This window comes from Ochlerotatus camptorhynchus, unplaced genomic scaffold, assembly GCF_037179485.1.
Source record: "Ochlerotatus camptorhynchus isolate MF236.1 unplaced genomic scaffold, CSIRO-AGI_Acam_v1.1 ptg000176l, whole genome shotgun sequence".
Lineage (NCBI taxonomy): Eukaryota > Metazoa > Arthropoda > Insecta > Diptera > Culicidae > Ochlerotatus > Ochlerotatus camptorhynchus.
Window position 1 is genome coordinate 2,570,638 of NW_027040666.1, and position 27,138 is coordinate 2,597,775.

General features: G+C 36.9%; 1 protein-coding gene across 1 annotated transcript; it reads right to left on the bottom strand.

The window, feature by feature from the left end:
* Window positions 1-3,710: 3,710 nt before the first annotated feature.
* LOC135701729 (sarcoplasmic calcium-binding protein 1) lies at window positions 3,711-23,571 on the bottom strand. The gene is made up of 6 exons (XM_065222593.1): window positions 23,471-23,571; window positions 22,944-23,033; window positions 13,676-13,842; window positions 11,766-11,846; window positions 4,454-4,606; window positions 3,711-4,131 (listed from the first exon to the last, which is right to left on the bottom strand). The coding sequence occupies exons 2-6, from the start codon at window positions 22,993-22,995 to the stop codon at window positions 4,009-4,011; spliced, it is 576 nt and encodes a 191-aa protein (XP_065078665.1). The 5' UTR covers window positions 22,996-23,033; window positions 23,471-23,571; the 3' UTR covers window positions 3,711-4,008.
* Window positions 23,572-27,138: the final 3,567 nt, after the last annotated feature.

Genomic DNA, 27,138 nt, shown 5'->3' on the forward strand with positions numbered 1-27,138 from the left:
CCATGGAGGGACATATACAGAAGCTATGCAAAGATCTTTGTTCTTCACATTTATTTGGCAAGCGACAATTTCAATGCCTGAAATTATTGGGATTGAGATTTTATAGAAGGAGTAGCACTTTTTGATAATGTTAAAATCGTGGAAGTTTAGTTCATCTTCAGAAGAAAGCCAAGTTTCACAGAGTGCAAATATATCACAATCAGAATTGTGAATCAAATACTTGAACGAGTCTAATTTAGGTATTAAACTACGACAGTTCCATTATAATAAAGTGATCATATCTTGATCCTCACTCGACGAATTATCCATCGAAAGATATGAATTCACCAATGAGGGGCCATGATGCAGTCAATTGCTTGAAGTAGTTTCCGACTATAGGAACAAGCAGGTCAATAAGCCCTCGAAGTGGCGATTCGTCGAGAAAGCCGAGGGCATTCAAAATGTTATCCACAATGTCCTTAAATTTAATCTTTCCTCGCTTGGACGGGAGAGTTTTCTTTGAATTGCGAGTAGACGTGGTGTTTATTTTTGGTAATCTCTTACGATTACCTTTATTAGGTAGCGGCGGGGTGGAAAAGCTGCAGCAAGGATCAGATGGAGCAGCAATTACCGATTTGTTCGGCTTTTTCAATGAATCCCCGCTACCTTCAGATTTTTGCATGCTTTTCAGAGTGGTTTTATTTTTTTTCCGGCGCACTCCCGGGGAGCTAGTCGGCTTCCTTTTACCAGGGGCGTGTACCTCCGGAGACTCACTCTCATCTGCTATGTCAGAGTCCAGTTCATCGGAAGACAAAATCTCAAAAGTGTTTTCATTTTGAGCGGCTGATGCCAACGAACGTTTGCTATTATTGACAATAATCGTATCGTAATACATCGGTATTGACAATAATTCTGTATTCACATCATTCGTTCGTGCGTGCGCTGTTGCCAATACACTTCGAATTCAGATCTGAACGTACGGTAGCAAGCGGTAGTAAAGCACACAAAGCAACAGTCAATTCAGGTATAAACTAACTGTCGCGAGAAGCTTGTACTATTTGGAAGCCTGGCTCTGACTCTTTAGGAGGATGATTGGTGTGTGTTTGCGTATGTGCTGTATTAGCTTTGTAGATGACTGTATAGATGTGAATACATTTTAAGTAAAGTTTTATGTGGAAATATATGTAGTATGTTGTGTGCGGATGGACGAATGTGTTATGTTGTATTGATAAAATGCATGAAAGGAACCCAAAAGAGCGCATACACCCGTATTCGAAGGGCACCCACACCTAGTACGGCAGTGTTTTATTACTCCCTAAACGGTGTTGGGAAGGGTCCGGAAACCCACCACTTAGCGCTTCTGACCAGTCAAAACTACGCTAGCGCACGTACTTGAATCACTTTGTTCACGAGAGCTCGACAAAGGTATTTATGTACGCTTTTCCCTACCGATGGGAAATCAAATGAAAATGTACGAAAAGTGACTATAAACCTGTGAAGTCGAATAAGTAATATTCAACACAAAGACCAAGTATCCGATACGACTATGAGATCCTTTCTCATCCGATCCGATACGACAATAAGATTCCTTTCTAACGGTACGGAGACATCAGAAAACGTCGACTTCATTTTCAGTTTGGGTTCCGAGGAGTTAACCTATAAGTCTGTTCCAGCGCTTTCTGCAGAATTTTCCTTTTGCAGCAACTAGCAGGTACTGCGTACCGAAAAGGGTACATGACCGGACCTGTTGTAGTGTTCCAATGTTGAACGTTGAAGGTTTGTAATTATTATTATACGGTGTTCTTCGCTTACTGAAGCCATATTCCAACAAATCAAAAGAAATGATTTCCGCCATCCTCCTGTACAAACATTGATCCAGTGTCTACTTAGAATAAATAAAACAAAGTAGATTTTTCGTTTTTAGGTGGTTTCATATTTTCTCCAATTTCTTTTTTGCTAACTTATCGTTTTTGATGTTGCTTGTTTTTACTTGTGTAACGTTATAAAGGATTAGAGCAAAAAAAAAAAAAAAATAAAAAACTGCGATTTTTTTACAAAAATGTTGATAATATTTAAGCGAATTTGTTGTGTATAAAAAGATGTTGTTTTCTACGAATATATAAATAAGACAAATTATTTATTATTACTTTTTCGCACCATTTCTCGGGTCTGGAGTTGTTGCTTAGACACGAGAGACACTTTCAAGAATAAAACATATACACACTGTTAGCTGGTGGAGTTCTCTAAAATGCATACTATTTCGTCCTTAAAAATGAAGAGGATAATAAATAATTCATGCTATTTGCCCGTGGTTCTAAGTTATTATTAATTATTCTGACGAGTTTTTATCATACAACTAAGCAAAGCTTCTCTTTACATTAATTTATGGGCTAAGTCTGGTTTAGGTGACGAAAAAACAGTGATTATTTAAACAAAAAATAAATCAAAATCTTGATATGAGTTCTCTGTAAAGTTTAAAAGCTGTTGTTTCCATTAAAGATGTTGTTGTTTGTTATTTTTGTTGTTGTTCTTAAAGGGATCACTACGACACACGCAATTAAAGGATAACTAATGGGACAAACTACTTCGCAACTGTATTGTTTCTTTATAGTTAATTGGATGTTATTTGGTCAAACTAGTTTTTGTCTTCTCTAGTTAGTTGTCAGTTCTAGAAAAAATAAATAGCAAAGTTGACATTACCGAAGATGTTGTCTACATTGGGTGTAGCTTTCATTTGTCAGGAAATAATCACTGCTTTTTGCTGCATGTTTTATAACATTACAATAGTATGGTAAAGTAAGTGATTACAGTTGTTTCTTCTTCTTTTTTTTCGTTCGAAGATAGATTCCTACGCTGAGTAACATTAAAATATATATATATATATAAACTAGCTATTTTTTAAACATTTTCTGTCTTTTCATTCACTTAGCAGTTAATTACTAGTATTAATGATTATAAACTAACAAACCTTCTTTAATTTGTTATTTGCTTGATGTTATTTCCTTGATCTTGATGGTATTATTACAAACGAACATTATGACATAACCTCAATATTTGCACGATGTTAGTGTGCTTGCTGTTGATGTTATAACAGATTTTCAAACTTTCAAAGAAGGAGGCGAGAAATATTTCTTAAACATTAAAGCTAACATTTAAAACACCGTAACATATATGAACAATAATAATTAGAGTAGTAGTTTCAGTAAAAAAAATTATTAACTTTATATATTGTGTTCATTTATCGCTAATAGTTAGTGTATTTCCAGAAAAAAAGTCATTCTCAAATTGAACGTTACAATTAAAGTTAAATGGTTGATATTGATTCTCACTTGGTTTATATGTACAAATACAAACGAAACAGAATTTTTAAAGAACGGGCTTGAACGATTTGCATGAAGCAAATCAGTCCAGTTGTCCTGAAAGAAAAAAAAAATCAGAACTTAAACAAAATTGAAAGCTGTTGGTAGAGGCCGATCAACGTGAACTTGGATGATAACACCCGCGAACCCGTTAATCAACGCGCACACTATGTCGTAGAGGGCGTCGGCGTTCCGTTGCTATAGTAGCATGGTGATCCGTGGATGTTGTGTTTACTTGGAACATGGCTTTCATTGAACAGGGCCCAAGATGATGTAGGGCCGAGATAGGATCACCGGTTCAACTACCGCCTGCAGAAAGAGGCTTGATTCGGGCTGTTATCTGAATCGCTTTGGATAGCTAGAGTTTGGTAGTTTTATTTTTTTTATTAAATTTCCATATGGTTAACATTGTTTTTTTTTCTGCTCCGATGTTGTTTACTTTAGGCAGATTGGGATGTTTTAGTATTCGAATCAGGATGTTGTTTGATCGAGAAGTTGATTTAGATCTTTTCCTCTTTCTCACTTCTAGCATCTATCTTCATCTTGTTCTATGGCTGATGCTTGACAGTTCGCCATGATCTCGAACTGCGTGTACTATCAAGCAGAAGCGCAATACGGTTGTTGGTACTTTAGTTGGGATGGTGAATCTTCGAATGTTGGTTCAAACAGCTTATTCTGGGATTGGGCCATACAGATAGACGGCCGAGCAGTTGTCGCTCTCGTTACCCAAGAACTGGGCGTACAGTTCCTGGTATCTCTGTAGGGTGATTCCTCCGCGCTTGTTGTCTTCGTCCTGGAAGAGATGAGCGAAAAAAAGGAAATCGTTTTCATTCTTCTGCGTGAGAAGCGCATTTTTTTATAGTTTTAGACCGGCATAAACGTTGTGGCAGTAATCTGCAGGATTCATAAAAATAGCTAATTTAAATGCCAATAATACCCCCATAGTTAAATCGCGCTTGAAAAAAATTAATAAGGTTATGGTGTGATTTACGTCATAGCATGTCATAATTAAAATTTATGAATCCAAGAAGGCTTAGCGTGCAGTCATGGCCTACCATGCGTCTGCATTTTGTGGGGATTTGAGGTATTACATAGGTATAGGCATCAATACTTACACTGACGAGTTGGTTGTAGGAATCATCGACCTGCTTGATGTCATCCAGAGCGATTCTGGTGATGCAGTTGTAACGGTACTCTTCTATGCTGACCAGACCGTCGGCGTTGATGTCCATCATCTGGTAGTGAGCATCAATGAAAGCCTTCATGGCCTGCAGAAGATCAGAAAGAGGGAATCGATTAATTCCATTAATTGTTCATGCATTGCTAGTGCAATTAATTTATTTCTGCTTGCTCGGATGGTTTAGTGGAAAAAGGATACCCTAGAACAGTCAAATCAACTGTGTCATTGTTTTCTATCACCTCTATTCTGTATTCCGTTCGAAATGGATTCTCCATACAAAATTAAAAAGTTTAGAACGGAATAGAGAATAGCGGTGTATTGCAATCTCGTCGGTAGTGGCGCCTGAAAACTGTTCCATTCGAATTAGGTGAGACAAACAAATTCATTTGATGACGACAGCTTCCACCACAAATCGCACGTCCGACAATGATGGTTTGTTTAATGGTAATTTAAGCGATTGCTCGCGACGTGTGATGGCTGCTGCGTTTATCACGAGGATTCAGCAAGCGCGAAAATTTGTTCATTAGCAAAATTTATCAAATTAGCCACAAATAAGTGGTCGTTCGAACAGACGCATTCTGGTTTTTATTGCTTTTGATATAGTTTCATCCGTTTCTTGCTGCGTTTTACGATGCCACTAGTAGTCTTAATGTCTACTGTTTAGCTTGAGAAATAATTCAGCGTGTGTCGTCGTAAAAAGGACCAAACATGCAAAGACATATTATACTTGGAATTGTTGGAAGAATATTTCAAAATATCTCTGGTACGAAGTGTCTATTAATTAGCGTTTTTCTTAAATTTTTATTTCGTTCAAGTCTCATAGAGAAGTTCAGATGTTCAAGAAGTTTTAGTACAAGACAGGTTAGCATCGTTCAAATACCTTTCCATTACAAGGCGTCTTCTTGTCGTTCAATTCAGTCAGCACTCAGAACAGTAACAGAAGCTTTATTCAGGATTGGTATCGCGGACAGGCTGCATATTAAATTTTCATTATGCTGCATCTTTACGTATCACTCTGGTCCTTTTGCCTGAAACAACGTTTTTCCCGCACTAATGTGCTGCTTTCTCAAGTTATGATGAGAAGTCAACAGAACGAAACGTGATGCTTGGAGCTTAGTCATAGCAGGCGGAAAAGTAAAAAAACTCAAAACCAACAAATAATATAGGATCACAGGAAACCATGAAACTGTTCAAGCTAAATGCTGGAATTAGATTGACGACGAGCCTCGTGAGTTTTCTGTGAAAGCTATTGGTGCGAGATGTGTCACGCACTCAATAGTCGGTGTGACCGGGCATATTGTCCGTTCCACTGTAAATCGATGTGAACATTTGGCTGGTAGTCATTCGCAAATTTAACTTCGTTTCACAACTTACTGCTGATTGCAGCCACTAAAAAATTTGCATAAAAAGAAGCGGTCATTGAAAATGCTAACACGGTTTGGAGACTACTTTAAGAGCCACACATTAGATACGATACCGAGAGGGTCTGCTCCGGAGGGGAAACATGAAATGCCACAAATCATGTGCAGTGTTGTGGAGTGTACCATTCAGCCTCAAATGCCTGGTTTCATCGTCGCATTGTTGTTTAGTGGCTAACCGGGCCATGGGCCAGGGTATTTATGAAGATAACGACATTCATCGGGATGGATTCTATAAGATATCTGTATCATCGGGAATGATATTCAAATTGTGGTTGGATTTTTTTTTCGTTTTTTCGTTCGCTTTTGTCAGATTCGGAGTATTTAAGTTAGTTTCATGACCGCTTTGAATTGTGTTTTGTTTACCCCATTATCATCCAAGGTATTTCACATTTGAGACTTACCAATAAACTTTGTGGAAAAATAAAAGTTTCATGAAAAATTTGAAATTATTAAGGAGCTGACAACTTGGATATATTCATAAATATCTTAAAATATTAAAAGCAACATCGAAAAAAAAGTATTTCCAAAAACTTATAGTTTCTTTGGCAACACACTTAATGTTTTTCAGTTGTCAAAAACGGAATAATTTCCAATTACGAAATATTTTGTTCAAATTTACAGTACTAAGGATAAAGATGTTTGATTAATAATTTGTATCCAACCTACAGTGTTGTTTTACCTTCTTTGGTTTTAAATGAGTGTAGTTCTTTTTTTCATATTTTCCTGTGCAGATACTTTCTTGAAACATAAACAAGTTACCTATGTATTCATAGAAGTACCAGAAGGCATGTAATTGTACTGTGAATTGCTCGAGAAGAGAGGCCAACAACGACAACTACCAACGGCTGTCCATCGAAGGGCCTTCTGTGAGAAGCTACCGACGTCGCACATCGATGCAAGAATTTGGTGAGACCTTTCAAACGCTTTGCTAAATGCTGGATTCAAAACATTCCTTTGACGTTGGAAGTGTGTATGCAGTACCCTTATCCATTTGATAACGGACATGTGAGACCTATTCCATGTGAAAGTGACCTAAGAATGCGTGTGAATTTCCATACTTTGTGGAATTGGTAGTATTAGAATTGTCACTTTCTAACTAGCGGACTAAAGTAGCTATCAATAACCACCAGCAGATTTCTTCTATAATGCCACTTCCGTACAGTAGGAGCTACATTAAAAAGACATTATTTGACATTTTAAAACTCAATGTCTCATAACTGTGACGATCGCACAATATTATTGCGCTCTCAGTGAAGATAAATACACGAGCAAGTGTTGAATCCACTCGATGTGCTACATAGTGCAAATGGAATTCAGTATATTATTTCACGTTTGTCATCCTCTCTAGATGTTCAATTGTGCTGCAACTTTCCCACTGCTTCTTTCTACTATTGGATGCATCGATTTCAAATTAAAATGTCCGAGGGACAATGTGAAGAAAGATATCAATTGCGCCTTTACTCATTGTAACGCCAACTACACCTACATCAACAAGGTGCTATCAATATGAACCGTATGCAATCAATTTCAATGAAAGTATATCCATCCATCGAGAATATCAACCCCTACATCAGATTTAGTCCACAGCACAATACGTCCACTTCCCACTCGATGTCAAAGGCCTCACTCATCTAACGCCTCCAGGCTGTATATTATAGGAACGGATATAAATTTACGCCACCTCCTCAGGTGATACGGATGTGCATAGCCAATGAGTCGAATTTTATGGTCTATCCATCAATGGGCCTCTGACATTGATAACGATTCTGTTACGAACATTCCATAACATAACAACATGTCAAACTTAAGTAGGCATTTACATACGCTTGGTATAGGTTGGGTGATTCATGAAGAGCAAGCGGCTAGTTCTGCAGGAAAGTTAATCCCGTTGTAACTCCGAGATGAGATGCTTGTCACGATTGATGCCTATTCATGTTATCCAATTAAATTGCCACTTTACATCGGTCGTATCTTTGGAGGTCTTTTGAATGCACCGCAGCACCGATTACGCGGGAGAATTATGAGCAAAATAACGAATGGCACGTGTTATACATGCTGGGGAAATTATTTCTTCATCGCATGTTACATGGTAGCGCCTCTTGAAAGCGTGCTTTCATTGGGAAATTTATGAGCACTACGGCTTGGAGGGAACCGCCCGCTATAAACGGTTCGTTGTTTTCGTCGAATCGATTGTTGGTTCCTATATACAGCTAAGTTGAGAACAGGAGATTTATGGCCCTGTTCGAAGTTTACCTCTACCTATATGCAAAGGTATTCCATTATTTGCTGAATTTGGGATAGTCTAGCTTAGACATGGGTGTAAATAAGGGGCCACCCTTGATGAAATAAAGAATTAAACAGATGAATCTTAAATTTGGTTAGCAGTTATATTTTGAATATTTTCAGAAAACGACGTCTCAAAATTTTGAATGTATCTTATAATTAAGATAATTCATAAAAGTCTGACTAGGGATGTTTAACTTTCCCGATTAAACGATTATTAACTAATTGATTATGTTTTTAATTCATAAAACCAACATCGATTAATGCTCACGAAATAATTCGTTAAACGACATAATCGATGAATCGAAAAAATAATGTACGGAGATATGATTTTTACTCTAAAATTATCGATTTTGGACTAAAAATAAAAAAAAATATGATCCATTAAAAGTTTATCCAGTACCTGTACCAAATGTTATTTTGGAAAAACGTCCTTGATTTGTTAATATCAACATTTTCCGATTTTCTTCAAACAAACAAAATCTCCGTAACTTTTAATCACGACATCTGCTCCAAAGTAGCTATTCCATTAAATTTAACATGGAATAACACTTATCCATTTTTTACGCTCGTAATTTTGTTCAACTTTCTTTTTCTGTTGTGGACATAGAGAATAGTTTATTTGATTTTTTTTTCTGGATTTTTAAACGAGTCACATCATTGGGTTTCATATGTAGGCCGTAAAGTTGGGTCGGGGGTATACAGTAATTACCCAATTTTGTCAGCCCCTCCGCGCATCTAAAAGACTGACATACATTTACCAGTCATGCTTGTTAACCCCTTAAGATCCTTGAAGTTAAGCTTAAGTTTAAGGTCTCCAATGTTGACTATTAGAAGATACATTACTCTCCTTTAAAACCTTTGAAGTTGAATAAGCAGGCTTTCAATATTCGCTGTGCTTTCGAATTGACTGTGAACCAAACATATTGCCCGAGCACGCAACCCTGTTTCCGCATAACCGGGAGGCGAACTGTACTTTATGTTTTTTAATGAACCACCATCACCATGCCACTCCATCCATCAGCCAAAACTAAGCTGCTTGGCGTCTACTTCCCACAACATCAAAATCTATGAGCCATTAATTCTTCGTTTGTATTACATACTTAGCTCACCACTGACTGTAGACCAACGCGTGTCGCTCGCTAGATAAAAATTGCTACACTACGCACATCACTCATCGGACGAGGAATTAAGATAGCAATTAATTATTCGTACTATATTCCCCCTGGATTATTAAATAACAAGTTCTCTTCTCTTAAGTGATGATGGTGGTGGGCTTCCAACTTCTCCTTTCTGTTGTTGATATGGGAAATGGGCGCAAAACGCCGATAGTGGACACAATGCGCCCCTTTATATCTCAGCTGCTAGTTGATATTATAGTGAAAAAATGCGGACATACGTTGCACTTAAAACGAACTATGTGAATGAAAGCAAAAATCTGTTTAATGAAAGTCGTTTAAAATTTATAAAATTAAAAAAAAACACACAATTTTGGCAGAAAACCACGGAAGAAAAGTCATTTCATGGTCTGAACACTACCAAAATTAACGATTTGATTAATGCAAGTTGTTAGGTACATTCTTCATCTTTAGGCTCGATAGCTCAACTGGTATGCTTATTAGAAAAATAGTAGCAATTTTCCACAATACTATTTGTTACACTAAGTGGGGCATAATGCGCCCTGCGAATTGAAGTGTCGAAAGCATAACCATCAGGCGTGAACCATTTCAATAGAGGAAAGCCTAAATGTATGCTTCCTTGGCAAGAAATCAGTAAGCGCATTTTGCCTCACAGTATTTTAAAATAGTTTTTTGTTGGCCTTTTTAATGTTACTAATTTAAACAAGAATATTGGAATGTTCTTAAAGCATATCAATAGTAATATCTTGCCAATATCCTAATACTGCACTTAAATATCGGCTCACGTTGTGGATTCAGCGGAGATCTTCCTTAGCCTAGGCATTTAACCCCCATCTCTCCTACATCATCTCCTGACACCTTTCCTAGCACATAGAAAAAGTCATATAAAGCGCACGCGAAGCGTGGAACAAGAGAACACTCTCTTAAATCCCTTGCGTGCTTCTTTCCAACACGCGGTCGGATACTTGGTCGGAAACAAATGAATCCTATCCTATCCATATGCACGTGTGGTGGTTTGTAACCCGAGAATACTATGTGAGAAAATCGAAAGAAAAGCGCGCGCCGCTGCTGCTACTGATCTGGCTGGGATAATTAAATGTGGCGCGTAGATGATATTAAAAATAGCTTACATCACGATTCACGCGAATTATGCTCCCCTCTTCTTCTCAGTACTCAGATTATGAGCCGAAATAAGTGGAACAGGTCGTTTCGGGCGGTAGCTACACCCATTTAAAATAACAATAACATGTTCGTCGTCGGCTAAATAATTGGTATGTTTTCGATTCTCCCGCTCAGCAAAGGAAAATTAAAGTATAAAAACATGTTTATTTCAGGTAATTTTCTATAGTCACAATATCGTTGGATGTGCTGACAACCGAGTGGAGTATGTATTCACCTGAAACGGAGGTAAATTGATTTCAAGGGAGTTCAATGGTTCATTTCACTTGTTGGCAGGTATGGTACAGGCGATGCCCAGGTCCATTTGAGAGGAAAAACACAGGAAGTGCATCCTTTGAACCGAGGTGGCATTTGGCTTGCCTGCAGGCAATACATTACTGGAAGATCATTCAATTAAGTACCTTCTTCTGCAGTGCCGTCGTATCGTGGCAAATGGTAGTAAATTTAATTATATAATTAAATAGGTGGAAAAACTAAAGCGAGTGGACGCTGTATATGATTAACTGTCAGCGGTAATCTAATTCATGTTATTTAACGTTGATTGGATGTCTCAGTAAAACAATTAATTTTTAAAGCAAGCTTGAGCAAATGTTGTTTTTTTTTAAAATAGGTTTGGTGCGAAAGGAACCGAAATTGTGAAGCTCCTGTAATTAGTTCATCTTGAACGATTGGTAAACTGGATGAAAATAAGGCTGAACATAGTGGCACATTGAAGTAGTTCTTTCATAATGCTTGCCGTTTTGCTAAATTGGTTGAGATATTTCTAACTATAGATATCTCACAAAAGGATTTTTATTGTATCTATGCATACTGGCATACAAATATAATATGTTTTCTTTAAGTCTACCTTGAAGAGGGTTTTTTTTCTAGAGAGTAAAATTAGCGCAATAACTGTGCAAAATACGTAAATAATATGAGCAAAATAATCTTATTTTCATAGCATGGGATTGGTACATCCGGACTCCATGCTACTAACCAAAGTCTGCAGAAAAATTCGTACATAAATCAGCTCCAATACAGTTAACCGCACGATTGTTTGGGCAGTTGTAATTCCGCCTTCGGCACCTAATAAACTGTCAGCTGTTCACCTACGAAAAAAACGCAGACTGTGCTCCCGCTGGAGCTGGGAATGCACGCATATTACAACGATTTCGAAGGGTGATTACCTCTAAATTCATCTCCCAGCAGCAGTAATATCAATTCCTTAATGTTGCATGTGACTTACCTTGGGGAAATCGGAGTATGGCTTTCCGAGGCAGGTGGCCTTGACGGCATCTTTGAATTCATCGGTGGTGATCTTACCATCCTGTTGGGAGTAGCGAGAGAAAAGAAAATGTCGTTAGTTAGCTATTCAAAATCATGAGTTCGATTATTGGGATAAATTTGTTTGACGTCATCCATTTCAAAGCGTCTGTAATCTAACCAATGCCGACAGTTGATGCATCTACTCAGCCAAACAATACGCTGACCGCATGTAACGGTGCGAGTTTGGATTAAAAATAAACCAGAGTGGACTACGACTTCTCTGTTTAGTTTCACTAGCAGCACTTCACCATCAATGCGGTATTAATTTAACGGTTAATATGTACCATTCACAATCCACCTAGGGCAACAAAATCAGTTTACCCCAAAACAGCGACCGAATGGAAAAAAAAAATAAATAAAACAGTTCCACGGTGTTGATTTGAAATCAGTCAACGGTACATGCTAATCGCCCCGGTTTCCACAGGTGATGAAAATCAAAGGGAAAACTAGATCGTGTTTGCTATCAATCAATTTTAATGTGCGTTATAACGTTCCTTTGATTACTTATTCATACAGTAGTCACCATTTCTGCCATTTTTGATGGAGTCAATCGGAGACTGTGCACGGCAAGTGGCGTTGTTTGCAATCTGGGTGATCCAAAAGCGGTTTTTCAGCGATTAGGAGCAACAAGAAAAACTCTCATACTCGCGTATCACATCGGCAAGCGTAGGTTAAATTGGAAATGAAAGGTAAACAGCGTGCTTTTGGTGGTTTCCGTTAACTAGTTAGACGTACCTCCCTCCCGGTATAGGTGTCGAGAGTATATGACGGTTTTAGTAGAATAGAAACATGTTGATGCCGCTTTTCAACATGAGCTACATTATCGCTACATTAGCTACATTAGCTCTAACGGCGAACACATTATATTGTATCGGTGATTTCAAATTCTGCATATGGGTACTTTTCATTTCATTAATCTTGCTTATTTATGGTATTTTTTAATAAAACCATGAGTTTTTCTTCTTCTTTTGTGAGCGAATATTGATCATAGGATTCTTTTTAAATATTCTCTGTGTATCACTAAGTAGTTTCCAGTTTTCTACACAAGGTTCATTGTATACTATATAGCAATGAAATACTGTTAGTTCTCTCTAATTTGATAAGGGTCATCGAATTATTGAATTAAATTAACTAAATAAAGTTTGTGTGGGAAAAGTGATTAAAGTAGACTAGATTTCCTTCGACATACGACACATAGTCTTCAAATGGTTGTCGGATACTATTATGACTCCGTGCATGACATTTGATTCACCATATTTACTGCTGCAAATGTGGGGAATCAGTTTCGTCTGTATAAGTTTTTTGGTAGTTGATATTTATACTCTGGAAGATTCGAAGGGACAATGAGATCCATCAGAAAAAGGTCACGAGCTCTTTTCACCTTAAACGTTATGTAGGTGGAAGTGGAACGGCATTTGCAAGTTTTAGAGTAGTCATAAAGTATATCAAGATGTCTGACCGAAGTCGATATTATTATAACATGTTATAAGTCTGTGATTTGAAAAAAAAAACATAAGAAAATTGAGATACCCAGAACTGTGATGAGCTTCGATTATTTTTTAATTGCTTTTGGCAATCAAAAAGCATCTTCGTACTATTACCATCTGTCTTGATGCGTTCTAACTCAGGCATTGGGTCTCGAACAAAAATCGATAAAAGGATGTTTTCGTTCTCACGCTTGCTTGCTTTTTTAAGAGCGCATAATTAACGGATAATTTCGAGTAAACCTAGTTAACCCTTCTGCTGATGCTTCGTCGTTTTCCGGTTGAATAAGAAAAAGGGAACGCTACGCGATTTGACGGTGATAGAAAGGCGATTAATTTAACTTACCTTATCGAAATCGGCAAGGGCAGAGATCTCATCCCACAGAGCCTTCATGATGGTCCTGTACTCATTCAGGCGGGCTGGGTTGATGGTGCCCTTGCCTTCGACGACGGTGGCACGCAGAGCCATGCACTGGAAGTCCTGGTTGTCTAGGAAGCCATTCTTGTCAATGTCTGTAGAGATAGAAAGAGAAAGAGTTATAAATTAACACAGCGCTACTAACGAGTGGTTTCATTACAAAGTTTAACAATTGAATTAGCTTCGGACTGTATTACAGCATGTATGTATGTACACGGCAGTAATTGACCCTGGTAAAGTTGTTAGTTCACCATTGAGAGTGCCGGACGCAAATGGTACCATATGAGCAATTTTCTGCTTAATTACATTTTGATAATAGCAAACACATCGTGAAGTGCGATAGTTTGGCATGCTTTTGATGGCAGCACGCAAATAATGCAAATCTGCACCGGACGGAAGCCACTTTTCTGTTTGACTCTTCCATAATATTCCGGTCAGCCAGAGGTGACGGGTTCAAATTTTCTTGACTTGCCTAGACGTGCTCGTTTCAAAAAATAATGCAACAGGTCCATCCATAACTACCTTTAATATCTCGATGGATATCATGTTGACAACTTGTAGTCAGTTTTGAATCATCCTATCTAGGCTTTATTTTCAATTGAGCGGTTATTTGACTTAAAGAAGTCAATTTTTTTTGCACTAGGTCTTTTTCAGAAATCTATCTTTTTTTAAACTATGCTTTGATTCCATTCAAACCATGTTAAAAATATTGCGAAATAAGAGAGATATGACAATTTAAAAAATTATTTTCTTGGAAAACACATCTTTTCTAGCTCTATTTTCGTCTGGCTTCAATACACTTCTAAAAGCCAAAATGCATAATTGAGCGTTATACTAAATGAAAGTAAAACAATTGCGTAATTGGACTTTTAAACATAACTTTTTTAGCTCATTCAGAGAGTTGACAAAGTTATACTATCTCAAAATCTTCAGAACGTGAAAAAATGGATGGAAATGCATTATCAAATGCGTTGTCATTTATTTATCATCACTCAAAGATAGTAAATGATAATCATGACATTGATTATAGTATGTTTTAAGATTTTACAGCCTTTTAACGTGATTTGTGTAAAAATACGATTTATTTTTAAAAATTTGGTACCTCATTCATCCGCGCTGTATTTTTTTCCGGCGCTTTTTCACAAAAACTCCATGAAATTTCACAATTTTTTTTTTTCATTGAAAGCTTAGACTCCAAGCTTTATTTTATGAAATACATAAACAAGTTTGTGTAAGCTCGGAAAAATAGGATCTCCATGGTTTTAACCAATTATTGGTGTATTTAGTAGTTTAGTATGATTTTCGTTTCTAGAAAGCAATTGAAAAAATCTCAATTGGCTCTATCTACACATTAAAAAAATTCATCATTAGAGGAGTTTCCTGAACACTTGTGTACGTGGATCATAAATCTCCTCTTGGCTGGAAAATTGCCTGAACTTGAAAACATAGCTAAGCACCTTAAATTGTTTCTGCTGTAGTGAAGTTTCAATTTTCCGAAATTTGAATCCACTCGCTAATAAAGACCATCATCGCTCGCAAGGCACGGTTTCAAGTGGGAGGATAACGCTCAGGCTGCCATTTTCGTGGAAAGTATAACCCGATCTTATCTTCCACGAAAGAAGCCCTTGGCGCTGCTTACTGTGATGTTATATCTATGCTGTTCTTCGCCTGATAGGCCTATATGATACAAATGACGACGGTGATAGGCGGGGGCGTGAGAAAAATCAAATATGTACCGGATTTTCCTTGACTCGGTTAAAAGTGAAACCGAATTGGTTGTTGTAAAATGGTGTATCCAATGGTGATTTGTGTGTGTGTCATTCCACGAACCGAGGAGATCGCTGGCGCGTAGATTGATTCATCATAAATTCAAGAGTCTAAATGTCAATCGCTGGATTCGAAGAACGCATTTCATATGTCAATATGTATGCCATTGAACAGTACGGGGAAGTTTCGACATCAACCAGCACGGGGATACTTGTAGCAAGTATGAAATGTAAACAAAATTATTCGGGAACATTCCATTGTCTATGGAAGTTTTTTTTTCTCGAAGTGTGTGGAAATTGCCTTAATTTAACAATATACGCACGCTCTTCAGTTAGGAAAGAAGATTAAAGAACGAAATGTATACGAGGCTATCAGATGCAGGAGCGATCGGGTTGGTAAATTTCCCATTTCATTGTTGTAGCACGGCTTGTTTAGAGAGAGCTGGGCATTGGTTTCAAATTTCAAACAATGTTGGGTATTGAGTAAGATTTAATATTATTGTTTTACAACCTATCTACCGGTTCGAAGAAATCATCATATTGCGTGTATAAGCTTTAGGAAACGCCACAATAATAATTGGGAAAAAAATATGGGCAGATTTGCCTTAGTGGGAATATTTTCCTATCTGACCTCCTATCAACGTATGAACATTTTTTGGCGCTCCCTGCATGCAGCATCATCATTGCTCGTTATATGTTTTTTTAAGATTTTACATGCAATGGAGGTAAACGACTTGTTGATCTGATTTAGACTGAAAGAATGCGTTAAAACCTTGACAAAACTTGTAATGTTGCTTGGATGAATTACAATTTCTAGTAAAATCGAATTCCTGTATCCTCAGTTTAAATCTAACACGTTAGTTTAAGAAAGTTTAAAATTCTAAAAGGAAATGCGAAGATTTATGAATTGCGCTCCGTAGATTTGTCAGACGCATTTCTCGGAAGGTTAAGGTAACGCTTTGCTTGTCAGGAATGAAAAAATCATGGTTTACACAATGCTGTTACCCCTAACAGTCTCCTACTCTGGAAGGTAGCAACGAAACCATTCACAAGATAGGAAATCCTTAATGGGATGGCTTTCCCAGGTACGACAGGACGCCGCTCACGTATTCAATCAGTTGAATTAAAACAATTCAATTTGCCGCCTCTCTGAAGAATAGGATGAGACGCGTGAGCTACTAACAATGGTGTTAGTCGTTTATCATGCAGTTCAGCGCATGACCGCGTTAAAGTGTTTCCACTCGGTACCGTAATTGGTAGCTTTCAGTAAAGACATTTTAACGAGCAATTTTAACTTTCATATTTGATGGGTCAATGAAGATGACGATGTTTCGCCAGGACTGGTCTAAGCATGCCATGGACAATTGACATGGAAACCAGAATTTGGAATTAAGATAAAATCATTATTTTGCTTTATTGATTGCGACCAATTATTCCTGCTGAAGCGTTGCCACGTTTGCTTGGCCCAAGCGGATGCAATGAAATCCACGCAAAAACCGAACTAATCCGTGTGCTTGCCTGATATCAAATTGGAGGTCACTGTTGTTTTTAAATGATGTGAAGTAAGTCATTTCAATTCTAAACTCAGATATATTTTCATCAAAGCTACCTGGAAAAAGTTTACCCAGCCAAGCTAATTACGTTGAAATATAACACAGTAGTCGCCGCGGGTGGGATCCTGGAACAAAATGCTCAGCGCCTCTTTCCCTCGACTGTTCTTGTGATTGACATAGTCGAGGAACAGCAAAAAGTACTCGTAAAAAGTTGCATTATGGAAAACAACAACTGTAAAAATGCTTCTACATTGAGTGGGGAAATTATTAGCCATATCGAACAAATATTGAGCGGTCGCGCATTTTCTAGGGAGATCTTCTGCTCCTCGTAGTTCAGCCAAGCGTTTTATTTATGTAAATTTATTTGTTTATGTCGTATGCTAGATTGAAATTGCTTTGGTGAATAGTAATAGAGGCAGTTTTTAATGTTCTCTGGTGTCCGCGAAAAATGATGTGGAGAAACATGAAAAGTAGTTTATGGTTTGTCAATCTGCAAATTTCTATAAAACATTTTAAATATGTTGTTTATACTTTTTAACAATCTATCAAAACCGAAAACTTGGGATTATTTAAGTGGAAAAAATCATCATCGCTTTGGGAGCTTATTCAAACCCATCAAATCTAACTGAACTCCCTAACAACCGATCTGCCCGATTCTCCGAATGGAGACATCAAATACTCGTTAAAATTTCATTAGTTCCGTTGAAGTGTATCATTCTTTCACAGCTCATTTGCACTTGCTTCGTATTTTGCACCTACACTTTCCGCGGTATGAGGATGGTGTAGTGAACACCCCATTTTGGCACTCCGATGGTGGAGAAAGAGGACGGATGGGGCACGTAATTCTGAACGCCTTGATAACATGATAGGCATGCTGGCTACATTTGAAGTGTTGTTAATAAGTATTAAATTATTACTACAACAAGAAGGGGACTCATTTGTCCCATTAAATAGTCACTGATTGATGGAAAATTTATAGCAAGGCTGGTTTCCCACGGTGAAGCTTAATTTGATAAATTTTTCGGTTAATTTTAATTCAGCAAAATTTGCCACAGTTCAGATACTTATGACCAACCAATTCCAGCCCAAATCTTTCATAAAGAGCCAAAATACTGTTAAACGCAGTAGGGTCTGCCAGTGGGTGGTTCATTCTGTTTGCGCTGTCACGGTTTTTCTACATTTTTTTTTGTACGTGTGAAAGATTAAAAAATAGCTTTGTTACAATGAAGATATTTCGGAATCTTCGGTCGGTTTACTGGCTTCGAAACGTGTTTTCTGGTTTTTTAGTAATCTCGGAGGATTCGGGATATCTCAGAAGCCATCTCACCATGAGAAAGTAAACTTTGGTCGCGACGTTCCAATAAGAGCTTACGCCTGACTTAGTGTTCTTTGAAGCACTTTCAAAGTTATTAACTGCGAGCTTTCTATGTCAACCAATGCACGAATTTGTATATTGTATGGCAAGTATAATGATATTCTATGCACAGGGATGTTTAGAAAATTAACATTCTGAAAGATTCTCTAGATCGAACCGGGAATCGAACCCGCTGCCTCCGGTTTGATAATACCGTGGCTTAAATGACTAGGCTTTGCCGCATCTCTACTGACCTACTTCGTTTGCAAATGACGACATGTGTAAATATACGAGTAGGTCTAATGATAATAACAGGCGTGTAACCCCCGAGCGAGAACCTGGAACCAAGCCGTATGGTGACATTTAAGATAAACACATTCATCTTTTGTGTTACTCACAAGTCAACCTGTTTGCAAAAGTCATACTAGGCCAAGTGTATCACACAACTGTCGAGTTTCCTCTACAAACGGCATATGAATAACCATTTCCCTGCATCGCAGTCCAGTACAATTCCACACTTAAAAATTCACTTTTCCCAAGCTGCTGGCTTCTCAAAACTTTTCCGCCTACATACTGCTTCGTTCTTGGCAACAGTGAAAAATACTCCCCATTGTGATAGCCTAATACGTTTTCTTTCGTTTCGTTTGTTTGAACCCAAGAGGACCACCACCGTTTCGGCTGAATTATGTTTAAATTCACAATTATTCAGCTTGTTTCCACTCTACAAATTGCCTCCTCAAGTTGTTGTTTTTCCATCTCTGTTCAATGCAGAAAAATAAACCAGGGTCTTAGCCAAAAACAGAAGAAAAAAATCAACCAAGCAGCCAAACAGTCTGGGGAGGCACAAATCTGATCAAAGATCGGAAATGCGACATCATTTATCCTTGTGTTCATAAAAAGATACGCTGGAAGCATACTTTAAGATATTTATGCATAGGGAAGGTGCACGGGTTATGGCATTTCTTGAAAAAATGTGCCAGTTGAGGGCATGAATTTTAAATGGAGTAACACCATTATGACTGGTATTATAGTGTTCCTATATGTTGTAGTGCGATATCCAGCGCAGTTACCATAACTGGTATGCCTACCCTATGTATGTATACAGCTTGAAGGTATAGAGGCGAGAAGAAAGGAATTCTCATGAGATCTGCCAAAAATGTTGCCGAATCCAACAGGTGGATATACTGTGCTTTCATTTAGATCACAAAGAAAAGGATTCACCTTTTCAACAAAATGCTGAACTTGCGAACAGTTGTGAATCATGTCATATTTACGTTAAAATATTGAATCAAATAGGTACTATTTGATGTTTTCCGGTAGCCAGTTTATGAAATTGTGGAGACGCATGGTTCTCCATTTTGGATTACAACTTACGATGGCTAATTACATTTTCTTTGTTTTAACGTAGATAATCGTCGACATTATGTAATGAAAACGTCAGATAATTTGAAATTTGAGGAATAATTTGTATCGTAAAATTGGATGTAGTTGATCACTGAGTTAAAACCGTTCAATTTTCTCTTCTCGACAGAGACTTTATGTTGTGAACGAAGCTCTTCAGTATTTTAGATACAAATTGTAACAAAATAATGAGAGTCGTGATTTTCTTTAGGTCAGAAGTCGGAAGTCAGACTTCTGAACTTTAATTTGGTGCTGGCGCCACAATATTATTTAGCTTTCAACCTCGCCTTCAACAATCCTATTGCATCGTTTTTCCTGACAAATGATGCATTCTGTCGCTCTTAATGTACAATTATGTCAGAGTGATGGAAAATGCAATTTTTGACATTCCTAAAATGTTTTCATAATCTGGGAACTTGAGGTAAAATCTAAACAATTACTTTTCCAAAACATTCTCGGAACTCATCATGTATATGATGTTCATTAGCACAACATTTCTTCCTATCTCAATGATTTGAACAGTCCCTTGAGATGCCCATACTTTCAGTTCTCTATATCTCGATCTCAGTCTTTCTCATCACCATGGTCCCTAGAAAATATTCGGGACCAAGTTACTCTCCATATGTGAATAGAAAAATCTAGTTCACTAGTTTTATCTTCGTTTGAAGTAAGCGATCGAGTTTTGCTTTGGATTAGAGATAAACAAATACAATTTTGCAGCCGACGTTCTTTTAAAATCGCACTAGTAGGCTAATAAATTACTGTTCTGAATGTCAAACTCATCCTATCTCGATTGTAGCATTTTTTGGTACAAACAACGTAAATATTTACCTTTTTTGACAAAACCTATGTAATCATGACGTTTGATTATTGAAAACAATATGAATGAAGAAAAGAGACCAACTGCTGTCATGATTACCTGAGATTTGTCAAATAATGTAAATATTTACATTGATTGTATCGAAGAATGGGTACATAAGATATCGAAATAGCAATGCATGAAAGGTCCACGAACAAAATCTTAAAAGAATGGCAAAAAGTCGTGTTATCCCAGGGACTTCAGGTACTGTGATGCTGTGTTTAGCGAAATGTCTTACTTTTACTTTATTTTGTGACGCTGAAATTGATTTTATAATCTGAATTCTTTTAAATGAGTGGTGTTTTAAAAGTATTCCCATCAAATTAGAAAGTTCTATAGCTTTTAGCGTTTGTTTAAGGCATAACCTGGTCGCTGCTAAAGCTCTATTACTAGAGTGTTTTAGTAGTCTTGTGTAAAATGTACACTTCTGTATATTTTACTGGTAAAAGCTTAACACTAGCTTTCTGATTCAGCACGATAAGCAATTTCTGAATTATTTGTTCGTTGTCTCATAATGATGTTCCAAGAATCATCAAATATTATAGAGATAGGGTTACGAGCTGTGTTGGTGCTTTGGGTTTCAACCATATTCTATTTGACTTTTTAAATGGGATCTCCCAGGATTTCCAAATGGAACTGACTGAATTTTCAGAATAATTTAAAAACGTCAGAATAATTAAAAAATGTCTATTATAAACACTCATAGTAATAGACCTGCCGATGTGACGCCATGTTGTATGCAAAACGACCATTTTTATCAACGATTTGACAGTTCGCTTGTATACATCAGCTTACATTGGCAGGTATATTACTACCCTGGTCACAAATCGGTTGTTGAAAGTTGAAACTGCTATACAACTTATTTCAGTCATAAAAAATTTACTTCAATTTTATGTGACGGAAATGTGCCACTCGATTATACTGTCTTTCCTATTCTCCAGTTTGTAAAAGTATTTATGTCAGCACAAAATTGGAAGAAGTTGTTTCAATTGAGCAAAGCAGTGCATTTTGAAGGTTCGATTGAAACAACTGTTGACAGACGTCCAGAGTATTTAAGCTTGTATTCCCACCAGGTCTCAGGGTTCCTTCAGATGATTTTTCATAGAAACATTTCAAAATTATCAGAACCATATACTTTATAGTTTATCATAGTTCACCTATCAGTGAGAAGATGGCTGATTGAATAATAAAGCAATTCTCGCGAGTCGAATAAGTGTCAAAATATTTAACTATAGTTAGTCTCCCAAATGCTCTGTAGAATGAGAGATGATAGACTTGTTGTCACAAGAAAAAGCTGCATTAATTTTTTTTTAGTCGTAGCACATTTCAGTCAGCACGCGTCAAAATCATGTATGTTAAGAGTTCATCGATTGATTTATGGTGCCTGGCCATAACTCTCCCGTGAATCTTATAAAAATCACGATAATCCTGCTAGGGCTCTTACTTCTAGCACGACCAACCAACAAGGTCAGAGCAGAGCAGAAAACGTAAATCGTAGTAGCTTGTTGTAAATCCCCAGGCAGCATTCTTCACGCGTTTTGAATTTAATTACAACAACTGTCGACTTGACAACGTGAAAACGAATCCTTTAATAAAGTATTAAGTCGTGACACTTCAAGCTGAATATTGCATTAGGTCCTATGTAACATTGATTGATTCTCTTCGTCGACTTTCTCTTTCGTTAATAACATGAGCACATAACCACATCTTGTTGTGTTTGTCATATTAGATGCTAGATAAAAGCTTATTTTAACGATCTGTGTGCTTAAAATACCTGGCCGGTCGGATACAAAGAGAATGTCGACGAAGAGAATCTGTCAATGGTACTTAGGACCTAATGCAATGTTCAGCTTTACTTGTCTTTGTTTAAAAATAGTACTTTCGGACCTGCGGCCACTGCTGCAATGAAGGTCCTTAAGATGCACAATTTTTATGATAATAGTTGAAGACAGCACATGCCAACTTAATGGTCTGCTTTCAAATATAAATTCAGTGGCAATTTATTTGCACTGCAATTTTCGCACGTCTGTAAGATTTTGACACTTGTCATTCTCTGCATTGGTGTTGAAGTTATTTAATCGTAACATTGCGCCACTTATTTCGTATTAAAATCTCATTTTGCACATTCACCGATGTATTTTACTTGGTCAATTAATTTTTCTTCGTTGACTTGGTAGAAACCGTGTAACCCACATAAATGCCGTAAAATTCCGTTACCAATCGATTTGAAATTCATACAATACTTTTCGAAGATGATACATACCGTACATGTGACCGACGATGAATTCGACACGCTTTTCCCATGGGTAACTCATTTTGATTTTGGTATGAATTTAGGTTCTACTTGAACTAACTGCGATGAAAGGAAGAGAATGAAAAAAAAACTTTCATTAGATTTTACTTGATGTTTCCTTTTTTTTACATTTCACGTAAATTCAACACAGAACATCACAATGTCAGTTTTCTTGTAGCATCAACAATACTGAAACTGTCGATGTTATTTTTTAAACTAATCCATTAGATTGTTTCCAGTCAGTATCAGAGTTGTGCTAGGCAACACCTTTCAGTATTGTTGTAACTGTTAGAACACGTTATTTCAGGTCCAATCACTTAATCACACAATTATCGAAAATGTAACTTCGGGCACAGAACACAAATGGTGAACAATGCTAGCACGGCTAACAGTTGAAGCATGCACTGAAATGCGTTGTAACAAACTCCCGTAACATCAAAGTCACACAACAATGATCTCACTTAGCAGTAGTACTAGAGAAAGGAAGAGGCTCTTACTTGTCTAAACCAACTCCCGTCGAATACTAAAACAATCTTGAGAGTTGAATATTGAAGTGCTCAGTTTTAAAAACTTTGTGCGGCTACCAAACTGATAAAAAAATGTCCCGGACCAACCCGAAATAGCCATCGAGCGTGCCGAATGAGGGAACGATCGTCGTCGGCCGAGTGTGCGCAGTGAGTCGGAATAATTGTCACCGGTAATATCAGCTGGGCGCGGGAAAACATCCCCGGTACAACAGGTGGTTGAGCGATGCAACGTGCCTTTCAGCATCCGTTGTGAAATATGCTTTCAAAAGAACTATGAAAACAGAACATATGTTTCGTCATTTTCACTTATTTGACAAGTAGTAGATCAAAATGATGAGATTAGTTGGTTTTTGAAATATGTTTAAATACAATTAATTAAATTTATCACACTCAAATTTATTTGGTTTACTGTAATGGTTTTCATGCAAATGGAACTGAGTAAATTAAAAATCAATTATTTAACCTAATCGAAGATGAAATAATAATAAGTATACTGTCTATAATCGCATTTCAGTCCCATATAAGGTTTCGTAAATGTTTAGATAATAACACTATTCACTACCTATTAGAATCTACCTTTACATTGTGTGATAACAACAAGAACCTTGTTTCTAAAAAGCTGAAAAATCGTCTGATGGGGTAACTTGCAACAATTTCCAACTGCACTTAAAGACAACCAATTATTTAGTTCATGAGAATTGATTTATACTTCTCGTTAGCCTATTCTATATATCATTCATTCATTCTTTCACATTGCATTTATAATACAAATCAAATCACCGAAGGACTGAAAATATTTTTAAATAATTTAGATCAATAGATCCAGCCTGAGCGGAGGCTGGAAGAAGTGAATATAAAGATTCTTCATCGATAAGCTGAAAATAAACTTATATAATTTAAATCAATAAATAAATCAGTCTGAACAAAGGCAGAAAACAAGTTAATCATCGATGAGCAGAAAATGAGCTCAAATAATTTAAATCAAAAGGGTCCAGTCTGAAGGAAGGCTGAATAAAGTGAATCATTATGATATAAATCTAGGGATTTTCCATCATCGAAGGGCTTAACATAAATTTATATCGATAAATCTAACCTGAACGATGGTTGAAAAAATTGAATCTAAAGATGTTTCCTCATCGAAAAGCTGAAAATAAACTTAAATAATTTAAAACAATAGATCCAATGACAGTTTTGTAACATCTGTGTCTCAGTGTACTGCACGATAATTTGGAGCACTTGCACGCCAACTGACAAATATATTTTATTTTACCCTCTCCGAGTTCCATGATACTTTGTATAATTGTTCACTAGGGGCAATTAACCAAGTTTTTGTAGGAATTCAGCCATTTTGATTCCCGCCTCATTTTTCAAAATTGCATTTTCGAAATTTTTCAATATATCATAGCACGTAAAAGGCTCATCTAAGCGAAATGACGTCACAATTTTTGTCAAAAATAAGAAAAGAAAACTGTTAAACACTTCTAAAAAAAGGTTCGCGTGGAAAAAAGTTCTTATTTTTTTTTACTAATAGTTCATGTCCATTGTAGAAAAGTTAGCTTTCAAATAAATATAATAAAAAAAAATGCATTTTTTGTTATTGACGAACATTTGTGGTTTTTTCAGTGTACAGCAACACAGTTTCCTTCATCTTTGACTCAGACTTCATTTAAATTAGATGAGCCGTTTTTGTACTATGATTCATTGAAAAATATCAAATATGCCATTTTTAAAAATTAGGCACAAGTTTGGTTCATACTAGGGGTAAACAATTATGTGAAGTTTAATGGAATTCTGAGAGTTAAATCTAAAATTGGATAAGTTTTTCGCTATTTGCTAATGGTACTGCTAATTACCATCACCTATTCTTCCGCATAATGTTCACTATCTCCCGATTGGCCCTTTAATCACCAATCCCAAGTACACATTCCGATCAGGCAAAGGCTACTCTAAAAAACTGCAGGAATGTGTGGCTCATCGTAACAAATAAATGATCACGCAAGATCGTAGCAATAGGGGAAATGGATGTAATGTCGGCCTATATGCCCCTAATTTGGGCCCATATATAAATTAAGCAGGGAGCCTCCCTTAGCTCAGTCGGTACAGGCGCAGCTACAAAGCAAGAGCATGCTGGAGGTGGCTGGGTTCAATTTTCGGTCCGGTCTAGGAATTTTTCGGGTTGGAAAATTTTTCGACTTCCCTGGGCATAGAAGTATGATTGGACTTGCCACACAATTATACCAATGCAAAAATGGTACAGGCATCGAAAGCTCACAATTAATAACTGTGAAAGTGCGTCTAGAACACTAAGTTGAGAGCACGCAATAAGCTAATATTGAATAATTAGCTTGAAATGCGAAGAAGAAGAAGAAGAAAAAGAAGAGGAAGGAGAAAAAGAAGAGGAATAAGAAGAAAAGAAGAAGAAGATAAATTAAGCAATCGACTAAATTTTCAATAACTACCAAAAATATCCATTAGTACCGTTCATCTAGATAAAATTGATAAATAGCAGATTTTTAGCGATGGGCCCAATCTTAGATCCATAGGCCAACATTAGAGCTATTTCCCCTACAACAAAAGAAAATGCAAAAGCAGGCCATGCACCATTGCAACTGCAACACGATCTCCACGGTATTCTCTGAGAATTGAAGATAAAGCCGAACATTTTAACGTGAATTCTATCAAATTCTAAAGTATTATGAACTTTGAACATTCCAGAAATTTCCGAAACCTACACACATAAAAATTCTGAATTTTAATTGTGATGTAAACATTCATACACGTAAACTTGTATTTCATTTCACGCAACCGAGCAACTTGTAAACAATGTTGTTTACAAAGATGGGCTTTTGTATACAATAATTGCTACATTGCATGAAATGCTTCAGAACTTTACATGATTTATAATGTTAAGTTATATGATATGTGACGCTCCATTTATGTGCATCATATTGAACATAAATTTACACTACTTTTTCGAACTGTTTGGAGCCTTCAAAGGAACTAGACGTAATCCATATTATACGTAAATCATGGAACGTAAACAAACATTCCATGTAAAATTAAGTGTTCTCAAGCCGAAGCATAAGCAAGTCCAACCTGGTCTATACAAGGTGTGGAGATCTAGCCCTGAGGTTTGTGTTGGAAGAGGGAAAAATGTAAACTTTGCGGGAGACGTTGGTGACGACGTCATAACACTCGAAAGCAAATTTGCGAAATAAGAAGTAAATCAAATGCTAGTTATTTTTGCATGATGATTTTGCTTGATTGTATTCTTTGTGAAGTCACTTGGAAATATCAGCTGGCGGTTTGTATTTTTATGATAACTCGTTACTTGAAAAGAGGCAAAACTCACAAACAGACTGCTTTGCATTTGTGATCAGTCAATAATCAATAAATTATCTCTACATGTAGTGGCAAACCATGCATAAAGTTTGGTAACATACATACATTCTATAATGTTTATTAAGTTTCTTATGCAAGCGCCGATCAAAACAAACGTTATGACGTCACTACAAGGGTGATTGAGTGAACGAAAGAAACGAATCGTGCGAAACGAAATGAAAGCCGAGTGAAAAACGAAGTGCACCAATACATTTAGGCCTACAATTCCACACCTTGTATAGACCAGGTTGAAGCAA